Here is a 27,066-nt window from a genome sequence, read left to right as displayed (position 1 = left end):
ACCCCTCAGTGGAATTTTTTTAAAGGCATGTGTAAAATTTATTTTTACTTAACTTTCTTGAAAGTCGGTTGATTGAAGATATTTTATACTTTATTGCGTTTATGTCTTTGGTTTCTTTATAGTGAATCTTTAGAACCTTCTTTTACTTTCCCTGGTTTTAAAGCATTTTGTTACATCATTTATTCATGTCTAGCCCCCACTTTAGACAATTGCTCTCCAAGCTCTGCTTCTTTTCTCCCAAGGAATGCAATCACAAAGTTGATGGTGCATTAGAAATAGCTTGACCACAGGGCAAGAAAAAGTCAAGAAAGGAAAATATTTGCAAATATACTTGACTGGTTTTTCTCCCCAATTACCTATTCAAAATACACTTCATCAGCAAAATGACATGGGGACCATCCATGGCAAAGCCATGGTTACATGTAATGGGTACTTCTGGCCATAGGATGAAGTCTTAAATCATTTTTATGTGAGGATGGTGGCATTGACATAGTTACAGGTATGTGTATTAGTTGTGTTTAAGGAATACACATGGGGTATTGCTTAAGGTGTATTCTACCATTAGTGTCTGATAGACTGAAATTTAACACTGTTAAATTTTCCAAGTGCCATTTCCTACAGTCTATTTTACATAGTTAAGTAGTTAATGTTTACAAAAACTAAGCGTGAGGGCACACTGTTGTTGAAGGCTTGTCAGAATGCTGCTTTTAAGTCAAAGCCTGGACCGTTAGGTACCATCATTTCTATCTTATTTTCTGCTGAACTGCTTAACTAGTGACACATAAGTATACATATACATTCATACACATTCATATACAAATTGAAAACAATACACAGAATGACATAATAGAAAGAGTACGTATGTTCCTTATATGTATGCATTTAAGGTTTACTTAGAGAAACTGAAAATGGAGGCAAAGGGATGATATGGAATTATGTATTCATTTTTTGCTTTTAGTATTCATTGATTTACCCAAATTGGTAGTATTTGGCAGCACAGGATGACCTCAAACTTGCCATCCTCCTGCCTCATCTTCCCAAGTTTAGGGACAGAAAAAGCACCTCATGCTTGGCAGCGTGAAGTCTATTTAATGAAGAGGTTAGCACTGATTTCATTTCATGCTGCTGAATACATTCGGGACATTGGTTCAGGAGTTGGGAAAGTTATTAATTTTACATGCAAATGGCACCTTTGATAAGGTAAGATCCATCAAGTTCATTAGTGCAATCTTGTATGCCACCATGTGAAAGAGCTGAAATGAAGGCGGACACAACTGGAAAGACCAGTCCTTTTGTAAGCGAGGTTTGGTCCAGCCCAATCTCACAAATATTAGTAGTATACTCTATAGGTGAATGCAGGAGACGACCCCTCTCATTTACTGATAATTAAGTAGTTTTACCTCAATTCTGATGATTGTTTTAATTGGTGAGAAGGCTGTTGAAGTATTTGGATTAATGAGTTAATGTTAGCATATGTGACTTTTAAGGATGTAGCGGGAGCTATCTTTACAAACTAAGAGAGGGAAAATATGTCACTATAGATTAAAAAGTGACCTTTCAATTATATTTATCTCTTGATTTTGGGGGACTTTGAATACATTATCTTATATAGCTGAAGGAACTTTGCAGAGATATGGTGACAGCTGAGCCCTGTCTAGTCATGAGCATCCTCAGAAGTAGCTGATATAAGCAGAGGCATGTTACAGGCCAAACAGGAAGGTTGCAGTGTGATGTGCTATGGATACTCCATTAGCCATTGTTAGATGGTAAGGTGGGGGAAGCGGCGCTATTCCCAAAGTGGTCTCTTGAGATCGGAAAAGGCATAAAGATGGATTTCTCCTGGGATCTTCAAAACGTAATACACACTGCCAACCCTTTGATTTTAGTCCAGTGGGAGCTATGCTAAACTTTTTTCCTGTTGAATATTAAGATGGTATATTAGTATAATCTTAAGTACTCTGTTTGAAATAATAGGTTATGGCAGAAGGAAGAAACTACTACGTGTGTAATGTAGAAAGCAGGAGATTTATCTTAAAGAGCAGAAAGCAGTTCCCAGATGAATACTTATGGAAGTACTGAAAACAGTGACTCCAAGATGTACCATGATGACAGGACCCTCTGTAGTCAAGAGGACAAAAGACTGAATAAAGGGTTGCCCCACAAACAGAAAGTATAGTGTTTTGCTTCCTAGAATCCACGTTAAGGAGAGGGGCAAAAGGCATGGTGGTATATCCGTAATCCTGGAGGGAGCAGGATGACAGTGGAGATGAGGGGCCCCTTAAAGTTTGTAAGTTTACAGGGTAAAATTCTATGCCCAAGCAGAGACCCTTTTCGGACAAAAGAGGAGGCACCTGAGGAATAGCACCAGAGGTTGTCCTCTGACCTCTACACATGTGCCATGTTAAAAAAAACACCCACATACTCACAAGAAAGAAATGGAGGAATGGTAGAAGAAAGGGAGGGAGGGATGAAGAAACAGAGAGAAGGATGGAGGGAGGAAAGGAGGGAGGGAGAAAGGGAGGAAGGGAGAGAGGAAGGGAAGGACAGAAGAAGGAAAGAAAGAAAGAAAGAAAGAAAGGAAGGAAGGAAAGAAGGAAGGAGGGAGGGAGAGAGGAAGGAGGAGGGAAGGAAGAGAGGGAGGGAGGAAAGGAGAAAGGGAGGGAAGAATGAACGAATGAATGAATGAGGGCAAACATGAATTTTGCAGGCAAATGGTTGGACCTAGAAAATATCATCCTGAGTGAGGAAACCCAGATCTAAAGAGAAATGCATGGTATGTATTCATTTTGAAGTGGATATTGGCCATAAAGTACAGGATAAACATGCTACAACTCACAGACCCAAAGAAACCAAGGAACAACGAGGGCCCAAGGGAGGAAGCAAGAATGTCACTTAGAAAGGAACGTAAAATAGATATCAGAGGTGAATGGAGGGAGAGAACTTGGTGGGAGAAGGAGTGAGGACAGGAACATGGATGGGGCTCCATTGTGCAGAGAGGCTTTGCAGGAGAGGGCTGGGAGAGAGAACAGAAATCAGAGGGGACATCTCTGGGACAATTCGGAGACCAGGGATAGGGGAGGTTCTGAGGAGTCTATAGGGGTCACCCTACCCCACCTACCTGGGGTTCTGGAGACTGAAATGGCCACTTCCTATAGCCAGGCGAGACTTACAGTGGAGGGAGGGGGACATGAATCCACCCACAAAGCCTTTGACCCCAAATTTGTCCTACATACAAGATGAGCAGGATGAAGACGGAGCAGAGACGGAACCTCCAACCAATGACCGCCCCAACGTCAGACCCATTCCATGAGAGAGAGAGCCGAACCCTGACACTGTCAATGACACTCTGTGTTTCTAGCAAGAGCTTAGCATAGCTGCCCTCTAAGAGGCTTCACCCAAGGGCAGATGGAACCAGATGCAGAGACCCACAGCTCCAGGAGTCTTGTGGAAGAGTGGGAGACAGGACTGAGTGAGCTAGAGGGGTCACCACAAGATCTACAGAGTCAAATAACCCGGGCCCTTGGGAGCTCAAAGAGACAGAACCAACAAAAGAGCAACCAGGGCATGGACCTAGGCCTGTGTGCAGCCCACTCTACATTTGTAGCAGTTGTGCAACTTGCTCTTCATGTGGGTCCCCTAACTATCGGAGTGGGGGCTGTCTCTGACTCTGCTGCCTTCTGTTGGTTCCCCTTCCCTGACCTGAACTGACTGGTTGGACCTCAGTGAGAGAGGATGCACTTAGTCCTCTTGCAACTCGATGTTCCAGGGCGGCAGCTTAACCAAGTAGGGTTTCCCCTTCTCTGAAGAGAAAGGGACTGGATAAAAGCAGGCAGGATTTTAAGGGTGGGTCTGGGAAAAAGGTGTGGGGGAGGGCTGTGACCAGGATCTTATGTGACTAAATAATGAGGGAGGGAGGGAGAGAGAGAGAGAGAGAGAGACAGAGAGAGAGACAGAGAGAGAGACAGAGAGAGAGAGAGACAGAGAGAGAGAGAGAGACAGAGACAGAGACAGAGACAGAGAGAGAGAGAGAGAGAGTGTGTGTTGGCCAAAAACATGATTTAAAAATCTTGGCAATTGTTTTCTATAGAGAGGAAGGTTGTGGATTCAGATCAGATAGGAAGCAAAGCGGGAGGATCTCAGAGGAGTTGGAAGAAAGGAATATATTGTATGAAAAATATCAATTTTCAATAAAAGAAAATTTTAAAATATTAAAAATACAAAATAAAAAAACTAAAAGATTACAGAAGATTACAAACTCCAAAAAAAATTAAAATATCTACCTAAGAAAAACATTATCTAACAATAAGCAATTTTGGAGAATAACAATGTGTATTGTATCTCATTAGTTGAAGAATTTCCTTTGAGAAGTGAATGAACTGTGAAAGAGAATGCCAAAGAAGACATCTTTGCACAACCACCGTGAAAGGCGGTTAAAAACGCTTCGAGCACTGCAGCCCTAGTGTAAATATTGCTTATTAGTTTCCTAACTGGACGAATCTTTGTACTTACAGCAGCATATAAAGTTTAAAGAAGTCAAGGCACAACGAAAAACGAGAGAAGAAGAATGTACTGACCTTATAAAGGGCAGTTATCAGATATTGCTCAGTGTTAGTAAAACATAAATATGTCTTAACCATCTATTTAAACGCAGACATAATGAGATTATAGCAGAATGAGTCAACACTTTATAATACACAAGAATATTATCAGTGGTTGATATATTTGTAATATTATAAAGTACCAAGAAAATAACCACTATAAGTTATTTAAAAGAAAAACTACTGACAAGAATAGTAGTTCTTCTCATGAGCAAGTCTCTAATAGCATCTGAACATTTTTTCCTAGAATAAATGATTCTTCAGGGTTTTTTGATTGTTTTGTTTGTGCATATGGGTTATAATATGATAGAAACAAAAACACAGAAAGAGAATGCTAATAAAACTAAACTTGAAATAGTGCTCACATGAAATAAGAAAATGACTTTTTGTATGTTTAAATACATTCTAAATAAGGATGGACCAGAAATCAATTGTAGAAGTGAGAATAAAGTTTTAAAAATATGGCTAGAGAGGATGGTTTTTAAAACATTGATATTTTCACTGCCAAGTAATGAATATTGAAACATTGCTTACTCTTAGAAAGTTCTATTTTTATATCTAACTTAAAATTCCAATATTTAAATTTCTGACTTCTCACTTAATTCTAAATTCTCTTAATATTTGAGACAGTATCTCCCTGCGCTGCCCTCCTGGCCCGGAACTCACAATATAGACTAAACTGGCTTCAAACTCTTCAAATGCTACCTTCCAAGGACTGGCATTAAAGACACACACCAGCACAACCAGATAATTCTAAAACCACTTTTAGAAAGAAGAAGGAGAATATTTTGAAGAATGTTCTAGGTCATACAGACTTTGCACAGGCTAATTTAATCAACACATGTTCGTCAATAGCTCATTCATTTTCTCTCAGAACTAGTCTGAAGAGTAGTTAGTACACAGGCTTTAGAGTTTAGAATGAAGTCCTAAGTTGAATTTTCAAGCTATGTAAATTCAGGACATTGCAAACATTTTTTATTCACTTATTGAACACCTAATACACATATTGTAAGAAAAATGTTATTTTATTTAGCTCTCATAGAACCTTTATGTGTCTGGAATTACTTTCCATGTGACCTTTCTACATCATTTTTAGGTCCACTCTCAGTCTGAAGATTCATCGAAAACACATAAGAAATGCTAATGAGCCCATCTCTTCTCGTTTACTTTTGCAAGATTGCTAAGAAAAACCAGACACTAATACAAGAAAAAAGACACTCCATACTGTCTTTTTCCTTTTGGATCTGTATTTATCAGAATTCAAAGATGAGAGTACTGATAAACAGAGCACTTCCTGGGATTTAAGGCTACTGGAAAGATCCACACCGCCCTCCAGCATCTAACACATGATCACGCCACTTATCCTGGAATTCTATGGTGACATTTGTCTAACAAGGTCACATTTACAGGACTAATAATGCCTTCAGCACAAGCTATTTCCAGGAAATCAAGCCTTTGCTGGTGGTGGCTTAAATCCTTGTGGGAAAAAAATGTGCTGCTAATTCAATTATACTGACCTCAGGTACGAAATGTCTATCACTAGTTGGGACTCTTAAATTCTGACATATAAAACCAAGTTCAGGACTTTCGTTGCCCAGTAGTGTATCAGACAGGGGCTCACCATAGCATTTTCAAGTTCTTGTGAAAAGAAATTACATTAAATTGGTCCAAATGAAACTCTTTAAAAATGTAAGTGATTTCTATTCACTCTTCCTGGAATATGCAACGGTGAATTTAAAACGCTTAATGAGAAATAAAATAACTCAAATAGTGCAAGCAGGCAGGTCAATTGTTTCCACTAGAAATATCATTCTTCTTTCCTTGCAGAGCACTGCAGTAGGATGTAAAATTCCATTTGGCCTATTCGCTTTGGGACTTTTCCATGAAAACACATCTCTCAGCTAGGGGCCAAATAAAAATGTTAAGCCTTCACCAACTGGATGTCCTAGTAGTGAAAAAGAAAATAGAAATGATGTTATGATGACATGAACTGTGGTGTTGATGGCAACGGTGTTTTCTTCACCAAATAGCAGAAACCGTTTTAAGCATTTCCGCTAACACGCAATAAATAATTTGATGCAAAGAACTGATTATCCAAAAGAGGAAAGAGCTGGAATAAGAGTGAGGGAGCTCAGAAATTAGTCCTTCCAGGAAGCCCTTAGCTCCTCCAGACCAGAAGGGCAAAGACAGGAGGGTCTGATGCACGCGATGGAAGCTGGACTAGAGCGGTCTACCAAAGCTCCATGCAAAATAGCAACCCCTGAGGCAGTTAAGTAGGTAGCTGCGAAGGACAGGGATAAACTGTTAAGGGCGCTGTACCCTGTCTCCCTCCTGGTCGTGGTTTGGATGTCCTTTGACATCATGTGCTTGAATCCATGGTACCCAGCTGTGATACACTTTGGGAGATTGTGGAACTTTTAGGGAGTAATGCCTAGCTGGGAGAAGTCTGGAATTGGGAGTGGGTCTTGAAGATTACATCTGCCTTGATTTCTGCTCCAGGTTTCTCTGCTTTCTGGTTTGCACAAGGTAAGTAGCCCCAGCTGGATACTCCCAATGCTATGAACTCTGCAATGCCTGTTACTTCATGATATACGGTACCTTCTATACAGTTATCCTTCAACTGGCTTCTGTGAGACATTTGCTCACAGAAATTAAAGTATGATTAACACGCTCCTCCACCTTCTATCTTTGCCAGGGTTGTGTAACCTTCTTCCATGGTTACTAGTTACCAAGTATACCTGTGCAATCGCCCTGCTTAGGACCAAGGCCATGATGGTGTAGAACCAAGAGGAGAGCAGGCAAAGATCTGTGGGTAATGCGGCTCAGACACAGCCAGCACACACAGCATGTTCTGTGGATTCCCTGAACTGCTTTACCTCTGTTTGAAAAGAGTTAACTGCATGGATCTGGTGAACTTGTGACAGGAACTATTATAACTCTCCAAGAATCGCAATGTGAGCTGTGACAAAATCCAAGACTTCTACATCTGCATATAGATGTCCACATAATTTTGAAAAAAAAATTTAGGCTTAATTATGTTAAGGGTAGTAAAAGTACCCCTTATGGTATGACTTCTCCCAGTACTGAATATCGAAGTAACCACTTCCTCCTCCCTGAATGACGTTTAAATGAGAATTATAGTCTAGAGCTTCTGAAGAGTTTAGAACACAGAAGTGAGGGTGTTGCTCAACAGCAGAGCAGATACGTAGCATACTCGAGGCATTGTGATCTACACCAAGCGCAGGAAAAAGAAAAATAACGTTGATGTTCAAAATACATAGTTCGGATATCTTGGCTTGTCTAGCATTGCAACATATTCTCTGCCGTTTTATCCTATGGCTTCTTCCTCACATGTTGAACATGACTCAGTGGCATTCAGGTATTTTTGATTAGTGAAAGAAAGATTGCCAAGAATCGTAGTCTAATTGTCCTACAAAAGTACCATAAACTGCATACCTATGATGTGCATAGCACAACTGTAGGAGCTAAGACCAAGTCAGTAACATTGAGTGCTGAGGGACATTTTCTCCTTCATTTGATAGTGATATTTAACTGTGTCTCCACGTGATGAGAAGAGATAAGGCATCACTCTGGCATTGTTTTAATTTTTTACTTCTACCATAGAGTTTTGTATCTATCATCATCCATCCATGTATCTCTGTATCTCTACATCTCTGTATCGCTGTATCTATATATCTCTGTCTGTCTATCTCTATCTATCTATCTATCTATCTATCTATCTATCTATCTATCTATCTATCATGTATCATCTATCTATGTGTGTGTGTCATTATGGATGTGCCACAGTATATGCATGGAAGTCCGATGACAACTTGTAGGAGTTAGTTGTTTCCTCTCACCAGTTGGGCTCCAGTGATCAAATGCAAGTCTGTACCTTCTGAACTGCCTCCCAGCCCCTAGGGCTTCTTTAATAAGGGGGTTAACCTCATCAGGAGTGCTTTGTCATGGCTACATAGGCATGTCCAGCTGCATATGTAGCAAAGGATGACCTTGTCATCAGTGGGAGGAGAAGCCCTTGGTCCTGTGAAGGCTTGATACCCCGGTGTAAGGGGAATGCCAGGGCGGGGAGGTGGGAGTGGGTGGGCGGGCGGGTGGGGGAGCATCCTCATAGAAGCAGGGGGAAGGGGGAATGAGAGATAACATTTGAAAAGTAAATACTGAAAATATCGAATAAAAAAATAAGTGCTCTGTGTTTTGCCTCAGTCACCTTCTAAAAACCCCGCTGCTCAGGACTGTCAATCTGTGCACTCTAATGGGCGATATTCTATCTCTTCATTTTCAGATTGCTTTCTCAACACAGATCACCTGGAAAGCTTCTGCCGCCATGTTTACAGCATCTTACATTTCTGAAAGGATTTTATTAAACACGCTCTTCTTCATTTGTACCGTTACTTATTTTATAACTGTTACAGACACTTTCTCTAAGCCACTCCTAAGAGCCTGCTGCCAGTCTCCTCTTTGCTGTTCAGTTCTAATCATGCTTGCATTGCTGAAACCAGGTCCAGTTCAGGTTTAAGTCTAAAATGTCTTAGAGATGCCATTTCTTGCAGGAATTCCAAGAACACATACCCCTATGAGCCCTGAGGACCTGCTCGCCATACGCTTAGCCTGTGGGAATGGCTCCCTAATATCTTCGGAATCATGCGAACTAAAGGGAGTAGGAAGCTTAATTGATGATATCTTATATAGTATTTCTTTGCTCAGCAGATATGCAAGTCTGTTTCCAGATGAGGTAATTGTCACCTAAAAGTTTAGAGGTCACAATGGGACATGCCTGTTACTACATATACACAATTAAGAAAGGACTCTGCATCAGAAGTCTTTACAGTTTCCCAGACTGCTCTGCCAGTGTATATGCATGTGCGAACTAAGACAGAACATCAGACTGAATGAGATGTGTGTTTACTTAACGATGCTTTATTATTCCTTTTAAGTTGTAGGTTAGAGGACCTGAGAACTATACATCATTGCTCTCCAGAGGGATAAGAACTAACTCTAAACTCACCCTAACCCCCAAAACAAGAGTACCCTTCCGTCCTTAAACAATAGCCAGACACCAAAACAATCGGAAAGTATGAGCAGGCGAAAGGAGAGACTGGGAGAGAAACCCCTTGTCTTTATCCTATTGATTTCATTTCACAAAGCTTTAAAGGAGTGTGAAGAATTTTTCCCAGTAAGCAAAAGAATAAAAGGGCAGATTGGAGGGCTTCTTTCCAGCACTGGCTCCCAAGTCCTCACTCCTACTAGTGGGAACCCTTCACACACAGCGTCCAAGATCAGACCTCCTAAGTGGAACATTTTTCCTTGGAGATTTTTCTTGTTGGGACTTTAATTAAGCTCCTGCCAGGCTTGCAAGCTTTTTAATTTTACCTTTCTTTTTTTCTTTCTTTCTCTGTCCTTCTTATATCAGCCTGCTTGCCAGGAGATGTCTCCAAGCTGTCACAATTAGAGTAAATGTACCCGATGATATTAAATTTAGTGATACCCAAGTGTTTGTTTTCCCAAGTATCTACAGCAAAAGTTTTCTTACAGGAGGAGATTTCGTTTATTCGTTTGTTCATTCTTCATTCATTCATTCATTCATTCATTCATTCATTCATACCATTTTATCTTGGATCGTCCCTTTTATAAATATGAAACTTATACATCAGAAAAAGAAGCTTCATGGAGTCACATAACTCCTCCTTTTGTAATGTACCCTTGAAAGGAAACCTGCTGACACCTAACCTTATACGCCACCCAGAAGCCAACTGTAGATAGTTTCTGCTGTTGGTGTGGGAACAAACCGGGAGCCAAGAGAAGATGGAGCTGATGATTTAACACATATTTAATGAAAGACAATATTTAATATATTTAGGTTCCCTTGCAAGATTTCTTGTATGCAAACAGTGCAATTCTGAAAATATAAAGGCAGGGACTGGGAGTGCACGCGATGACCCTATAAAGCAGATTGCAAGAGAAGCTATTTTCATTTGAGAACGCTTAAATTTGGTGGCCTTAAATAGATCTCTCTCTCTCTCTCTTTCCCTTTCTCTTTCTCTCCTTTTTTTTTTGGTCTGAATAATTTTGGTTTTAAAGCTCAGATAATATTGCAGGGTGAGAAATCAAACAATCCACCCAGATGACAAAACCTAAGGACGCAGATACGAACATGGGGCACATATTCTGTTCTCTGTGGTCATGATCAGTATTGATCTCATTATTGTTAATAATTTCACCACACCCGGCTTCTTTACGGGGTATACTTACTGATCGCCTCCACAAACCGCTCAAAGAAACTGTAAGGGAAGAGCGGCTCAGACAGCTCCCGGAAAAACATCTTCAGTGCTCCGGTGACGACGTGGATGTCCTCCCACTGGCTGTCATCCAAATTCAGCTTCTCTTCTGGGAAAACACGAGGAGAAATGGAACAACTGGTTTTAATGAAACAATTACAAGACACTAATTATTATGTTAATGTTTGCCTACTATCATCAGCAACCGTTAACAGCCTTCTGCACCTAGAGGTTTGGTGCTGTGCATGAATTTTTTTTTCTTCCCGTTTTCTGTAGGAAGGGAACATTTTCAATGGAATACCATCTGTAGGAATGCAGCTAACAAAAAAACAAGGGACACAAAGAGACAGTACCATTGACACAGTATGTCAGATATGGTTATTCCCATAATGCATCAGTATGAAAATTAGCATCACAGCGCAACATGATTCAAAGCTATTTGGTTTTGAGGCCGAGGGGCTAAGAGTTGCCAACGATGGCTGGCTCAAGGGACCGGCCTGAAGGCCTTGCTGAGCCAACAGGAGACATATGCTAAACATGGCAATAGAAAACGAGTTATTGCCTTACATGTGTTAGCCTTGCGCTGTACAAGGGAATAATGGCTAACACTCTTACTTTTCTCTCTCCCTCTGTCTGTCTCTCTCTCTCTCTTTTCTCCCGAATGTAAAGTCAGCAAGGAATGGGATATGGAGGAGAAAGGAAATTAATTCCTTCGTACTGCTTCAGAGATATTTTTCTTCAGTTTTCATCTCAGAGAGAAAAATGTGCCCAGCAACAATATTAGACAGACCCCTGTTGGCCTATGCAGGCTGTGCAAAGCTGCCAAAATTGATAAACACGCCGAAGACAAACCACAAATGCTAACCAACTCTTTGGAAATAACAAAAATATTTGCTTGGGAAGCCTGAGTGAGTTGCCACAGCGACACACTGAAGAACTTAGAAGCCAAGGCGAATGAACGCTCAGTAGCGAGCGAGCGAGTGTGCTAGGTGACTAGCCCTGTCCTTTGACTGTCAGCAGGAAAGCCCGGGACCTTTCACACACACACCAGGGATAATTGTTGTCTCGAAGTGGCATCTTTACATATAATCAAGAGGAATCAAGACACTATGGCACTTCTGCTCATCTATAAGATAAACTACATAGAAATGATCTTCGATTCTGGACTTAAAGAAGCACAAGGTTATCATTTTACAATATGGAGTTAGCTGAAGTTTTTTCCCTCGATTTTGATGATGTGGGAGCACGCAGTCACATGCCCCCACAGTGTGGGTTCTATGAGTGCCTAGGAGCACTTTGCACCAAAGTGGGGGTTGGGGGAGAGGGAAGAAAAGCTGAGAGCTGTCACTGTAGGGATTCTCTGCAGGAGCTGTTTTGCTGAGAGTGTTTATATCCTTTTAAAAATATTAGCCTACATCACTATCAGATCTGCTTTTTTTTCTGATGGATTATTATTTTCAGGGTTTGTAAGTTACGTTCCCGCTCGGTAGTATGTCTGTGAAGGGGGGGGGGGGGTGATGAGGTGGACCCGTTTATGTCACAGGGCTCTTTCCGTCTTCCTTTCAACCGTCATCTGAACCTCAATCATAACACACTAATATGACTCCCAACAAAATCATCGGAGGAGACCTTCTCCCTGCCCTGCAATCATTTTGATTGATTGTATTTCAACAATTAGTCTTTTCTTTGGCTGCGCACTATTGAAATAGGCCGACAGCATCTTAGCAGGCCAGCTTTAAACAGTCAACTGTTAACAATGGCATCAAAAAGGAAGACCTGATGGGGGTTTACTGTCACTTTAAAGAACGAGGTTTTCACATTGTTGAAATCTGTCAGATATTTTGAAATGTCCCTCTCCCTATGGTGCCACACCCCCTGTGTGCCCTTATAATAAAATTGGTTTTACTCCTGATTAAATCATTTTCTCCCTACCCACTACCATACTTCTCATAATGGACCTGTGCGCTCTACAGCTGGTGTTCCTCCCATGGCACCAATTCTTACTTTATCTTTTAAGCACTTTGCTGCTAAGATCTCATGCAGAGTGCTTATGTTTTGTTAAGAGCTTCATTCTTAGAGAAATAGTTTAACACATGTTCTAAAAATGTTGTACAACTTATTGCTTAAAACACATTTAGAAAATGTATCAGTACTGTAGCTTTGGCGCTGAACTTCAAGTGGAAACCCAAAACCTACACACGCACACAGGCACACACAAGCACACAACTCCAAAACTTTATTAGACAACTAATTGGCATGGTGGCGAGCCGAATAGAGAAATAAAGGAAGCAGTTCAGAGAGTCAAAAGGGACATTTTCATATCGAGCAAACAGCCAACCAGAGTAGCAACTACTACTCAACTGGAGGAAAATGCCACTCATGTTGTCACTTTCGGATAGTAAGTTTAATAACTGTGAAAAGGGAGTGCAGAGAAGGAAATACGTCACTGCCAATTGCGTCACTGATACAAAAATTCTTCAAGTAGATATCTGTTGTAGTCATCATTTAAAGAAAGAAAACTAGTTATACATTGTAACCTTCAACCAGCAGCTCAAATAAAGAATATGGCAAGAGTTGACAGTAGTCATCTGAAATACACTAACTAATCTATATACCCAGCATTTCATAATCAACAGGTCCCTTGTAATCCAGAGGATCTCACGGTGGAGATGTCAAGGCCACAACGGTTCATTTAAACATATAATATGCCCCAAATCATAAAATCATGAAATCAACCGGTTCTCAAGGAAAAAAAAACTGATCATAACTCTACTCTTTCTTGTTGTTGACAGGTATCATTCAATACATTTGAATTGTTTGGAGTTTTCTAACTGGACTTTTTTGTTTGCCAAGAATCCAAGGCTTTTTGCCATGGCATTTGAGGAAAGAGAATTTTCCTTATGGGGATGTCCTTTGCACTCTGGGTAATATCCCTGGCTGTTACCCAAATAAAGACCAGTAATGTCTCCTAGGGACACCAAGAGAAAACATTTGCAAACTCTTTCTGGTTGATAGGACAATAATGGAGGCTGGAGACTCTAAGAGTCAATAAACACTCTTCTACAAGCAGTGCTTCTGAAATTTACCTTATGTGAACAAGGACTAGGAAAGATGTGTGTGTGTGTGTGTGTGTGTGTGTGTGTGTGTGTGTGTGTGTGTGTACACATACTATGGCATGTGTTTGGAAGTTAGAGGATCACTTGTGGGAATTGATCCTTTCCCTCTACTGTAGGTCCAGGCAATCAAACTCAGGTCTTCTGGATTGTAGAGTAAGGACCCTCTGAAGCATCTTGTCAGAATCACAATCCTTAACTACCTCCTAGATGAAAACCTTCTATAGAACAAAAATTCATATAACTATATTCAAGGTATTTGCTACAAAAATAGTAACTGAAAATTATGTAGCATGTAACTGTACAGGACACCATGTTATGCATTTTGCATTTATAGCAAATATAAATATCCAGTAAGACATTTAAGTAGACATTGTTGCTGGCATGATATTCATTTTATAGACAAGAGAAAAGGGGTGACAGAAGCTTAAGGAATTGTTTTATGAATGACCAGTAGTGAAACTGAGATAAGGAGTCAATGCATTCCCACTATACTTAGGATCGCTATATGTGTATATAATTTTGTCTGGCAGAAGAAAACAGACAAACAAATAGTGTGAAGTGCTAATAGACTGACGAGATTTCAAGAATGGTGATTTACATCTTATCTCTAAGTGTCTTACTTGAGACTATACATTTATCTATAAACTAACTCCAACACTAACAATTCCCCATTTATTGAGCAGCTAATATGTGAGCAGATATAAAACAAAAAGAAACTGCACTGGGAAATCAGGAGAGACGGAAGAGATTACTATAAGATGAGGCGTTGAAGAAAGATGGCAGAGTAGGAAAAATGATATGTAACACCCTTTTTTAGGCCTGATACATTTTATATCTATTCATTTATTCATGAGGTGAAGATGATTTGAGGGACAGGTGCTGCTATCAATGAAAAAAAATGTATACACCACTTGGAAGTTATAAAGAAACAAACATCCAAGATACAGCTAGGATGGGGAAGGTAAAAATAGACTCAAAAGTCCACATACATAAAGGATGAAGGCACTAGAAACACAGAGTGAACATTGTGAACCTTACTGACTGACAGAGATAAATTAACTCGATGTCGGGTGCCTTACCAGAGAGGGTCAACAATAACTTTTTCCACTGGAATCTTATCCTAGGAAAAAGTCAGGCTGATTTAAGGTATCCCTAGAATAACCCAAAAACTATGAGACTTTCATTACGTGTATGCACACACACACACACACACGAAATGTTTTATTCAAACCAGGCTATCTTATCTTGAAATGCCTTTTTGTGAAGGACTCTTAGTATATTCTATACATTTTTTAGAAAAAAAATCTGTGTGTGAAAAAATGTGTTTGAAAGAGAAAAATCAACCATCATTTGTAAAACTATTAAGGAAAAGTTTTCTAAAAAAAAAAAAAAAAGACTGACAGCTAATTTAAGTACCACTGAGAGTTTAATCCTAGTTTCTTGTATGTAATGTATGTGTATGTGTATGTATATGTGTATTATATGCATATGCATATGTGTATGTGTATATGTATATATGATGTACATATATACACATATATGTATATATGCATACATACATATATACATATATATGTACACATATATACACATATACACATAAATATATTTCTATAGATAAATATGAGAAGATGCTTTATCAGACCCCAGTGTAGCTAACTTGTTTTTACCTAAAGTTGGTTAAAATGTAGCCATGGATGACTAGGATTATCCAGAATAGTGTTGATGCAAGTGGAAAGGGACCCACTTTAGGATATTTAAAAATCAAATGCTCTTCTTTTTTCCCCTTTACTTTGTAATGCTTTCCATGACATTTTCAAAAGCTCGTTCCAACTTTCCTCTGACTTCCACAATAGAAAGGGGGAAAAAGACAACCCGGGTTACAGAAAGCACAGCTCTGATTTCATTAGTGCAATGACAAGAACAGATCACATCGTGAACTTGTCACCAAGGATGTGGCATCTGCTCCCAGTGCCAAGGACCACAGCACGGCCACATCCTTGTTGGAAAGGCCTGCGGAGTGCATAGACGTCACATCCTCGATGGCAGAGAAGCCAGAGTGGATGAATCTTTATGTAGTGTTTGGCTATAAAATAAAGCTGAAAGGTTAGGCATTAGAGTGGATAAAATGGCACCGTTTGTCTGTAAATATCCAGCTTCTATTTAGGCCATTGTGTTTAAGGGACTAGATCAAAAGGAAGTCAGTTGAGTCGCTGTTTTGTGGCTGAACGTGTCTTGTTATCTCCGCAGAGTGAGAGTCCATTCTAAGCTCTGGTGGGTTAGGCCAGGTTCTAAATTCCCATACCTGGTGATCACAAATGGTACGCCAAAGCCAGTGCCTTCCTATGCTGTCCTAGTAGAAGCCCCTTTCTACCACCCACACTGGTTATGGCGTGAGGCTGCACTTAGGACATTATCTTAGAAATTTAGGCCAGTTGGCCAGTTAATTTGCTTGTTCACTTGATTTTTATTAAGCAAACAGGGACTGAACACAGACTGGCTACCAGTCGCTGGGCTGTGTGATTTAGAAAGCCACAGCTGGCAGGCTGCCTTATGTTCCTCAAAGGAGGGGGCTTTACCAGGTGTTCAAAGACATTGCTACAGTGAATACTGACCAAGTTCTAACAGTTCACATCTTATGCCTATCCTCTGCGTCAGCCTGCTGACCTTGACAGTCAGTAGGAGAAACCCGATCAATAAATAGACATTCACCAAATGTACATGATGCTAATACTGTCTGACTCTCCAAATGTATACATTTTTTTCTTTTGTATTGCAGGCTTCAGGCTTGTATTGCATGATATGACAAGTTGGAGATAAGTCTCTGAAGAAGTAATTGAAAATATGAAGTCAAATGGACTCCAAACAGTATGACAATCCAACTGGAGTAGTGTCCTTATAATAAGAGACTAAATCACACTGAGGGGAAGACCAGGAGGTACTGTCTATGAAGGCCAGAGTTGCCAGAACAGTTGGATATATATCAAACAACACGGATAGATACTTTGGACGGCAACCACCTGGTGCTGTTCAAAGTTCATATTTCCAGTGCTTTGAGGTAAATGACTGTGGTTTAAGCCACCCAGCCCACAGAAATTTTGAGGCCAAAGCTAAGTAATATAACAACTGAAGGTTTTGCGTGGTCAAAGACAATGTCATCTTCTTAGATTACGTTCTCAAACAAGGGCTATTTTGCATTTGTGAAATGTAGGATAATGCCGCTTAGATCATTCCAGATGGATGATTATTTACATTTCAAGAAATAATCTGAAGCCATAATTCCAAATTGCTTGCTGATTCTGACTGCAAATATGGAGGGTACACCTTGTCATGGCAAAGAATAAAATATGACCGCCATTTTCTTACTCAGCCCCTTTCCTGCAAATGCATTTACTAGAGCAGGAACAGACTGCTGTTCCTAAAGACTGACTGTCAAGTACTAAAGAACATTTAAAATTATGTGGGAAAAATCTACCCAGTCAAGCCAAATGCCCATGGCCATGGTGCCTATCAAAAGAGAATAACAGTTTCAGATATGAGCTTTCATTCTGCAACCCTCAACGAGTTATCATTCCTTATAATTTATGACAGAAATCCCCAGGAAACTGCTAGAGGTCTTATTTTCAAATGCTCTTGCACACAGAGTAGGTGCGTCTGCGACCCAGTGTGCTGAGCTGATTCCATGAGGCCTTTCTGAAGTGGGAAAGAAGAAGGAAGGAAGGTGGTAGCAGGTGCTTCCTAAGATGCTAAAACTTCAAAACTCAGAGGAGAAAGTCCTGCACTTTCCAGTGGGATATCTTGCAGGCCATGCTGATTTGTTTCTGCATACTCTATCATGCATCTATACCTTAAACGTCATCCGATATGCCCAAGCCATGCACACAAAGTCACAGTATAATAGGAAATCTCTTAGATCAGCTCTTTGAAGGAGGCAGAGATGTCTTCTACCACAAATGTTGGAAGCAAGTTGGTAATATGGACTTTTCTTTTTCTTTCTCGCTGGGCTTCACTTGGATGCAATAGTAACACAGCGGATAGGTACAGATGAAGCTTAGGAAGCAGGCACCGCAGAGGGCGAGCATAGCATGTGTGTCACGACCTTGTGCATTTTTAATTTACAGTGGCATGACATAAAACATCCTACCACCACCATCACTCCATGTACAATGCCACCATATAAAAATGGCGATTGCTGTCACGCTGCCCTCTAGGTGTCTAGAGAGACTTCTCTAGGCTTCTGGGAAGTACGTACTGGTCCCACACAGATTCTGACAACACCACCAAAAAATAAACTGGTTTGTCTTTAAGCTAAGCCATAAAAACTGATGTAATTTTTGGAGCCAGTATGTGCTTCTTGAATGCCTTTCTTATTTAGAGCTTTCAACTCTGCCCTTATTTCTATTCAGTCAAAGGCCTTTTGTACTCTACAGACATTATACACAATGCTTCATTTTATGTGACTGTCTTCTCCAAATAGATCCCAAATTTGCTTGAATTCCATGGATGATTTCACATATTACGGCCTCCGAAGGGTAGAGAACCAGTAGGGTAAAATTTAACAGTCGTTTGAAAAAGCTTGCTTCATGTTGGCTTTAAATGATACCATTGCTCATTTGTCCTGTCCAGTTCATGTTACATTATTTAATATCAGCCTAAGGGGTCACTTCCTATAAATGGCTATGCACAGATAATCTTTCTATTGTATGTGCACACAGGGATGTTACTTAACATTGAGCTTTTGTCTATTGTCTTATGAGAACTCCTAAGTTTATATGAGTTAAAAAAGGCTCTATATGTAATGGACCAGTGTAGACCTATCATTTACCAGCAGACAGTTTACTGGTGTGTTATTCACTTTGCCAGTTTTCCAGACTCTAAAACCTTCTGGATTTCTTTATACTCCTTGCTATATTGTTGGGCTTTTGGTGAGAAGTGGGACCATTGAATAGAATAGGGACTTGCTTTAGAGGTTAACGTGTTAATTTAAAAGTTAGTCAATAAAGCAGAAGAGGTAAACAAAATTGATAGATTTAGACATTGCCACATTGATTTATTCAAAACATTTATCTCCAGATAAAATGTATGACAATTTTTAAGTGAGGAAAGAAATAATAAGTACACTTAGATAATACCGGTAAGTTCATTTCTTAAGAGTAACTAAGTGAATTTTGTATTTCACATCATAGGGATGGCAAGAGCTCTTCAGGTACAAAACATATTTGTGAGACTCACAATATTCACAACAACTTGTATATCAGACAGGGTAACATGGTTCCTGCAACACTGATTTTTTGAAACCACAAAATAATGCTATCATAATAGTGCATTAATATAATAGTCCAGAGTAGGGAAACAGGTTATATAATGGCCGAATATTCTCTCAGAAAGGAATTGTTTTGGTTATCGTAGACAAGAAGTTTCACTGTTTTTCTACGTTCAGTTTGCTTGCCTAAATTTGAGACCTGTTGATAACCTCCAGTTTCAAGGATATAAGCACAAAATTGCTCTGTTACTTTTTTGTAACTTAAAAAAAGATAGTGCATACAAATGATTCACAAGGTCATTTTCAAAAGTTTAGCACAAATGAACTAATCTAGTGAAGATTATCAAAGCATTTGATAACGTGGTATTGGAAAATACATAATTTTAAAGCAGGAATTGTGCTGTAGTCTCATCGAACCCTCTGTTCTTTTGTTTTGAAATATGTCGTGTATTGGGACAGTGTTGACTGATGATGTATGTAGGAGTACACACCAGCACCCTTGCCTTCTCTGCTCTTAGTTATCTAGTTGACACTTAACTCCCTGAGATTCTCTCAAAGATAGTTCCTGCTTTCAGGCAGTATTACCTTCCACCAACATTTAAAAAGAAACAAAATGTACATTTTCTGTACTTTGATTGTTTTTTTTTACCAGGTATATCTTAGAGATCATTTAAAACTAACAGTAACTGTCTCTCTCTGTCTGTCTCTCTGTCTCTGTCTCTCTCTGTGTGTTCATTTTAGCTACAGATTCATCTGTGTAGAAGTATAATGACTCAATTAGCTAGTCCTACATTCCATCATGACTGTGCAAATAAGTTGTACTTACATGATTTATATATGTGTCAGTGTACACCGATGTAGGTAGAGCAAATGCCTAAATGCTAAGTCCCTGGAAAGTTTGTGTGTGTTTACATTTTAACAGGCTTTCCCAATTGGTATTGTAGTTATTAGGCTGATTTGTAGAAGAGTGCAAAGCTTGAAACTCCATGGATCATTGGAACCTATGTGATTGCTGCCTGTCGTTCCTCTCTGATATCCATAACAAGGTGTGCATGTGAATACATAGCTGAAACGTACAATAGCAAGAAAGATAATAATGAAGATGTTGAGTAATAAAGCATATAGACATTGCTAAACACCAGGACAGATACCTAGGATAGTTTCTTCTTTAAAAAAATTGTGCATAAATTGTATTATTAAGAAACATGAAAATAAAATACACACCAAAAATTAAACAGGCCTAAGTCTGTTTCAGTGGACTTCTATGCACTTAGATTAATCATTTGAGACAGAAGCTGTGGACCAACACTTTCACTGTCAAATAATGTATATACTACCAAAAACTAAAACCAATGACAGAATTAGAATAGGAAAAACAGTTAATACTATATCCTTTTTCATAATTTATGTTCATTTACCTGCATGTGTGTGTGTGTGTGTGTATATATATATATATGTGTGTGTGTGTGTGTGTGTGTGTGTGTGTGTGTGTGTGTATGAAATTTTAATAGTTTCAGTCTTCTCTTTTCTGATAACTAGGTTGGTTTGAATTCTTTGCTATAGTGAAGAAGACTACAATAGACATGGTTCCACACAGCTCTATGGTAGTGTGGACCTTTCTGGGTATATTCCTGGGAATAAAATAGCCAGGCTGTTTGTCAATTCTTTTAAATTTTTTGAGAACTTCCCAAACTGATTTCCTCAATGGCCATATTCATTTATACTACCTCCAACAATGAGTAAAGGTCCTATTGTATCCACATGTTCTCAAACATTTCTTTTCAGATTTGTTGATGATAGGCTTTCTGACTGGGGTGAGGTAGCTTTAACATCTAATTAATTAAAATTATCCAGAAGCTTGCATACAATTAACGGTCACTTAATGTAGAATAACTGTAGTTATGATGATAGAAGTCATTCCCTTAGCAGGAATTTTTATTGTTTTGAGACGTAAAGAACAATAAAGAAAGGAGGAAACAAACAAGGAGTTCATAGATTGGAAATGAAGAAAATCAACATTCTTTTACCATTGTAGATTAATACTTGATTCATTAAGCAATTAATGAACACCTAGTGTCAGATGTCCTACAAAATGCAAGAAATACGTGTAGGAGAAAATGGAGACTGAAAGTTGTAACAAAGTATTCCATAATCTCTTGAAGTTACTAGAATTTTCTGATTCCTGTTAAGTGTTTCTATTAAAATGTGATAGTGCTGTTTCTGTGTTAAAGGTTACCCCTTTAAGTTTTATATTTGCTTCATTAGTACAATTCTCTGCTCAGTCAGTTGCTTAGTTAATGTCTTTTAAATAAAGACCATGATGATGGTGATGGAGAATGAGTAAACTCTCGAGTAAAAGGATCATCTCTAGTGTTTGTCTTTTGTTTTTAGTGGGAAACCATGAACTGCAATGACCTCAAGGCATCACTTGGCACTAGGATGTCTTTGTAATCAACACAGACAGGGGTGTCCCATATAAACATGTCTTGTTCCAACAGAAGGTCATACTTAACCTAACTTCACCACCACACACTCTGATGTTGGAGAGCACCTGAAATCAGTGGAGGAAGTCAACTTCACGCACACTCTGATGTAGCAGAACACAGGAAGCCATGCATATGGATGTTAGAGAGCAGAGGAGGTCATGGAGTAGGCTTTATGTCAAATGCAGGATGGTGCAGGCTTTTGCAACTATGAAGAATTCTAGCTTTTTTCTCTTTCAGCCTAAACAAATCTGTGCCTGACTGCTTAGGTCTCTGGCTTATAGCTATGAAGCCATTCATGGTATACTCTAAGGAAATAGACTCTTTCCTAACTTAGATTTATTTCAGGCTTTATCACATCAGTTTTAACCATAGCATGATGATTCCACCGTTTGCCACAAGTATAACTACTCATATGAACCAAAGGATCTTATCTATGCCTCGCCCTTTAAAACTTTCTTATTACTGAAAGAAATTCATTCTAATTAATTTTCCTATCTCTGGAGTTAGACCCATTCTTTTTTATTAGTTTGGAATATATCTTTTTGCCATCATTCTCCAACCTTAATTTAACCTCCTTTGATAGTAATGCTATAATAATATGCCAATGAAAAACAGACGTGTATACTCATAGACCACAATGCACCATTCTTTGCATTGTATTCACTTTTCACAGCATCTAACCAATACTGAAGTCACAGGCAGGTTCATCATCCACATATTCATTCCTCTATCAAAAACTTGAATTCAAATAGCCAGCTGTGGAGCTCAAATATGAGGAAGAGAATATAGAGTATCTACTATTACACATATCACAATACACGAGAAATTCAGGCAAAGTTAAAGTAGCACATGATGTGTAGACCGCAGAAAGAACATAGAAGATGAAGGGCAAGCTTCATCTGGGTGATATCCAGAGGAGAGTTTGCACATGAAATTTTACATTAATTGTTCCAAAGAAGATAATTAGGTAGATGCATGGGCTGGGAGAGGGGACAAGTGGTAAATGAAGATGGATCCAAAGAGAAGTAATAGTATCTCGATGACAGACAATGACACATTGAGTAAGCCATCGGTCAATGGAAAACAAAGAAAAGATAGGTTCCCCATCTCAAGGTACTGAAGTTTGAAAGGGAGAAAGGAGATGTGGTAGGGTAAGAAGGTCCTGAAAACTGAAGATAATACACAAAAGTAAAATTACATATACACATACACATACATATACATACAGTATATGTATATATAGCATAATATAAAATGCTCTAATATATAACAATATATTATTTTTTATGTTTGTAATATATAACACATATAACAGTATATATAATGTATAATGTCATATATTAATATGACTACTATATATGTTAGTTGTTATACATACAATTAATATGCATATATATGAATGTAATAATGACTAATAAAGTACAAGGCTGAATTTAAAAGAGAAAGGGGGGAGTATATGGGAGGGTTTGGAAGGAGGAAGGAGAAGGGGGAAATGACATAACTGCATTATATTCTCAAAAAGAAAAGAAAATTTAAAAAATCTGAAAGAGTTCGGGTGACCATAGCAAAGAAGGCATGTTTCAACATTACATCTGGCAGCAGTGGTGGGGTGGGACAGAGTGACTACGTGACTGAAGAGACGTAAGCAGCTAGGGTGAGAGACTGCTGTGCATAGGTAATGAGAGGTGCATTAGGTAATGAGAGGAACACACAGGTATATTCCTGAAAATATTAAATATGAGAAAAGAAGTCTGGACAACGGATGGCCAGCACATAGAAAGGACTAAAATTCAGAGACTATTATTGGATTTAATGTAAGTTGAGGGAAGGAAAAATATTTCATTTTCCAGAAGTTTATAAAGACCTGCTGGTAGTTTGAAAATGAGAACCCATTTGGATTATCTGACCAATGATAAGACTTCAATGGTGTTTTAGTATCATGAGCTACTTTACTGTCTCTACAAAGGGGAATTACAATTAATTGGATTATGTTGGTTTCCACATGCTGATTGCATGAGCGAAAGTACAAAAGTGGAACTGTTGCTAACAGGTCATATCTACCATCAACCATGGGATTTGCTCTTTTACTTACCAATAAGATTAATTTCTTCCTTATAATCTTCCAATTTGAAGTCATTTTAATTATAGAGTTTAGAAAATTCAAAGAGAAAAGCCAACGTACTTTCAATGTGTTATTAATGATTGACCTCATTTTTACTTCATTTTTATGATGAAGGGGAAATAAATAGATGGTTTGTTTATCGTTGAGAGGATTTTTACTTACTTAAGATCCTTTTGCAATCTTTTCTCAATCTCAATTTAATTAAAGCCATTTTTATACTGGATTTGTATAAAGAGCTGAACCCCAGGCTGCTTCTTTGTATAAAGAGGTGAATCCAGTCACCAAGATGTTATTTCTCTTTCCAATGCCCTTATTATATAGAGGGAGAGTGAGACACACAAACTGTAAACATCATTATGCCTGAGTGGAGTGTCCCAGTAAAGATATGAACTGTTCTTCCTCAAGGGTTTTGGCCCCTGGTAGGTCAATCATGTTTCATGCACAAGAACTTATAGACAGCACAAACTTGCCTTTGAATTATTAAAAAGAAAAAAATGGAAGAAGTTGAGGGGGATGGTGAAGGGTCTGGAAGGAGTTAGAAGACTATATGATCCAAATACATTTTATGCATGTATGAAGTTCTCAAAGAATTAATAAAAATATTATATTGATAAAACAAAGGAATGGATTAAGTTGTCATAATCCATTAAACTCTTTTTAAAGAATTGTATAAAAACTTTAAAGTATTGTTACATTCAATAAACTGAAGCTTTACATGCCTTACTATTAACAACAACTAAAAAGATGTGAATTTCTCAAGAAGAAGAATAATTGGACACTTCTCGGGCATTATTCCGAGTGTCTCTTTATGTTATTGATTTCATAGTTATGTTAATATGTGTCTTATGTGTTTTTATGACAGGGTAACATAGGTCCAATGATTAAGCAACTTGATCAAATTCATTCAGGCATTCAATGGTAAAGTCCAAGCAGCCTGGCTCTTTTTGTGTCATTGCTTTAGCTTATGTCTTTCAAGAATCATATTTAAATTGTAATTCTAATATACCCTAAAACAGATGAATTCTTTAAGGCTTCACACTTTAGGGTCATTTTGTTATGATGAAACATCATGAACAAAACCAAGCTGGGGAGAAAAGAATTTATTTATGTATTTATTTATGCATTTATTTATGTATTTATATTTTATTTATTTATTTTATTATTTATTTATTTACTTGCTTACTTATTTACACTTCTAAATCACTGTTTTTATTAAAATAGATCATACATACAAGTAACATTATAGAGAGTGAACTGGTTACATTGAGGAATATCTATTCATATGCATATATGCATGCAATTATACAAAACGAAAGAGGCCATGAATTTGTAGGAAAGCATAGAGGTGTATATGAGAAGCTTTGGAGGATGGAAAGGCAAGCAAGAAATGCTGTAATTATATTAAAATCTCAAAAACTTTTAAAAAGTAAAAAAATGTAAACACACATAAATTCAAAAATAAATGAATAATATAAAGACAATAAGAAATTGCTTACAAAGTAATGACATTTCCAAATGGGATCTCATACATATTTCATTTTGGGTGGTTCTCTCCTTCCAAAATTATTTTTTAATTAAAAGCTTATAAACAAACTTCGAGAGTAAGATGTAGAAGAGACAGTAAGCAGTGGGGGTTTCTGTACAAGCAATGTATGTTCAAAGCTGGACAAATCAGGCTGGTTGGTCAGGTTAATGCTGTCTACCCTCCACTGATTTTGTCTCTAGCAAAGTGATGTTTGCCTTAATGACAGTGGCCTGTGGTTCATGCCATTCGTGCTTGCGAACTGCTAACCCAAGCTCTTCAATGTGTAGAAATGAGCACCACTGACTAAGGTCTTAGAAACAACCCCCGAAGTTGAAACAGATTGGTGTTTCCTAGGCCCAGTAGTGAGTCTGATAACTCCAGTTCCACAGTGGTTTGCTATCAAATTGCAAAACAGTTGGCCAAAGTAGAGAGAAACCTTTCAGATCTTTAACCTTCTTCTGGTTTAGTTCAAGATGTGGAAGAAGGTAGTGCTAAACTATGAGCCTTGTTTAAAGGCATAATGTAATCCTAGAAATAAAATATTTTAATTTTCTGAAAATCTAGGTTACAGTTCTTTTAATGAACAGAGCTATTTTCAGTGGCAGAACAGCCGTACATTAATTTGAATGTGTGATAAGGCACAGTACATATCATTTGCAGATTGCATTTACATTCTGAACACACCTTTGCCATATATTTTTAACAATAAGCCCTGGAGCCATTCTGGGACTTAATTTCATGACCACAGCCTGAGTACACAGAGCCTGAGTGATTCTCCCTTTAAACTCAATGCTATGTCCAAGCAAAATCTAGCCCAAGACTAAGTAGTCTATGGCTCTCAGTCATTCTTGACCTACACTGTCCTATGCTGTCCTAACTGTTCATTTTCCTCTTGCTTTACTTTTTGTTTTTGCTTGATACATAATAATTATACCCACTAAGTACTTGGATGGGAGACTATTAACCCCTCAAAACCTAAAGGAAAATTTCCCATTCTCCAAATCCTGTCCACGACAGTTCAGGTTGCTCTCTATAATTTACCATGATGCCTTTTTGGTAAATGGATGGATGCATTTACTGCCTATGACACCAACTTTTGAAAATTAGACCTCAGCCATCATGGGATCATGACATTCTTAGATTGTCCTTTGTCCTTTGCTGTCTTGCAGACACGTCTCATTTGACCTTGTTGGGAGACTTTCTACAAGGAGGCCTCAGTCATCAAGCACGTGTGGTATAGTGGCTGGGCATGGAACAAGGCAGAGGCCATGGAGAATGGATCGTGGGTAGTAAGAAGCCAGGACACTATAAGCAATCCAAAACAGTGTCGGTTGAAATCTGGAAGCTCAGCAGTCAAGAGTGGCATTCTAGATCCTCAAACCATCAGAGCTTGGTTTGGAATACTGAAGAGCATCTCAGAGTAGGTGGGGTAGGGGGCAAAAATCATGTGTTTGATTCTGTCCTCAGCATCTTCAACCCCATAAAGAAACACATGTATGTGCATTTATTTCTAATTATTGACATAAGCCCAGCTGCTTTCAATGTTAAAGGAACATTAAACTCACAGAATGTGGAATTCCCTCCTCAGAATGCTTCCTCCTTCCTGAGCATGCCCAGATGCCGTGTGCACTTATTGCACCATTTAAAAGGTTGATGAGCA

General features: G+C 38.6%; 1 protein-coding gene across 5 annotated transcripts in view; it reads right to left on the bottom strand.

Annotated features, from left to right (window-relative positions):
• Arhgap15 (Rho GTPase activating protein 15) overlaps nt 1–27,066 on the bottom strand; it is a 619,269-nt gene that overhangs the window by 122,130 nt on the left and 470,073 nt on the right. For all 5 annotated transcript variants that reach the window (XM_063283268.1, XM_017591542.3, XM_017591541.3 and 2 more), the window contains exon 12: nt 10,869–11,003. In XM_063283268.1, coding sequence (XP_063139338.1) covers nt 10,869–11,003 — 135 coding nt within the window. The remainder of the gene's footprint in view (nt 1–10,868; nt 11,004–27,066) is intronic.

The sequence above is a fragment of the Rattus norvegicus genome, chromosome 3, assembly GCF_036323735.1.
Source record: "Rattus norvegicus strain BN/NHsdMcwi chromosome 3, GRCr8, whole genome shotgun sequence".
In the NCBI taxonomy this organism is placed as follows: Eukaryota; Metazoa; Chordata; class Mammalia; order Rodentia; family Muridae; genus Rattus; species Rattus norvegicus.
This window is presented reverse-complemented; position numbering and strand designations above follow the sequence as displayed.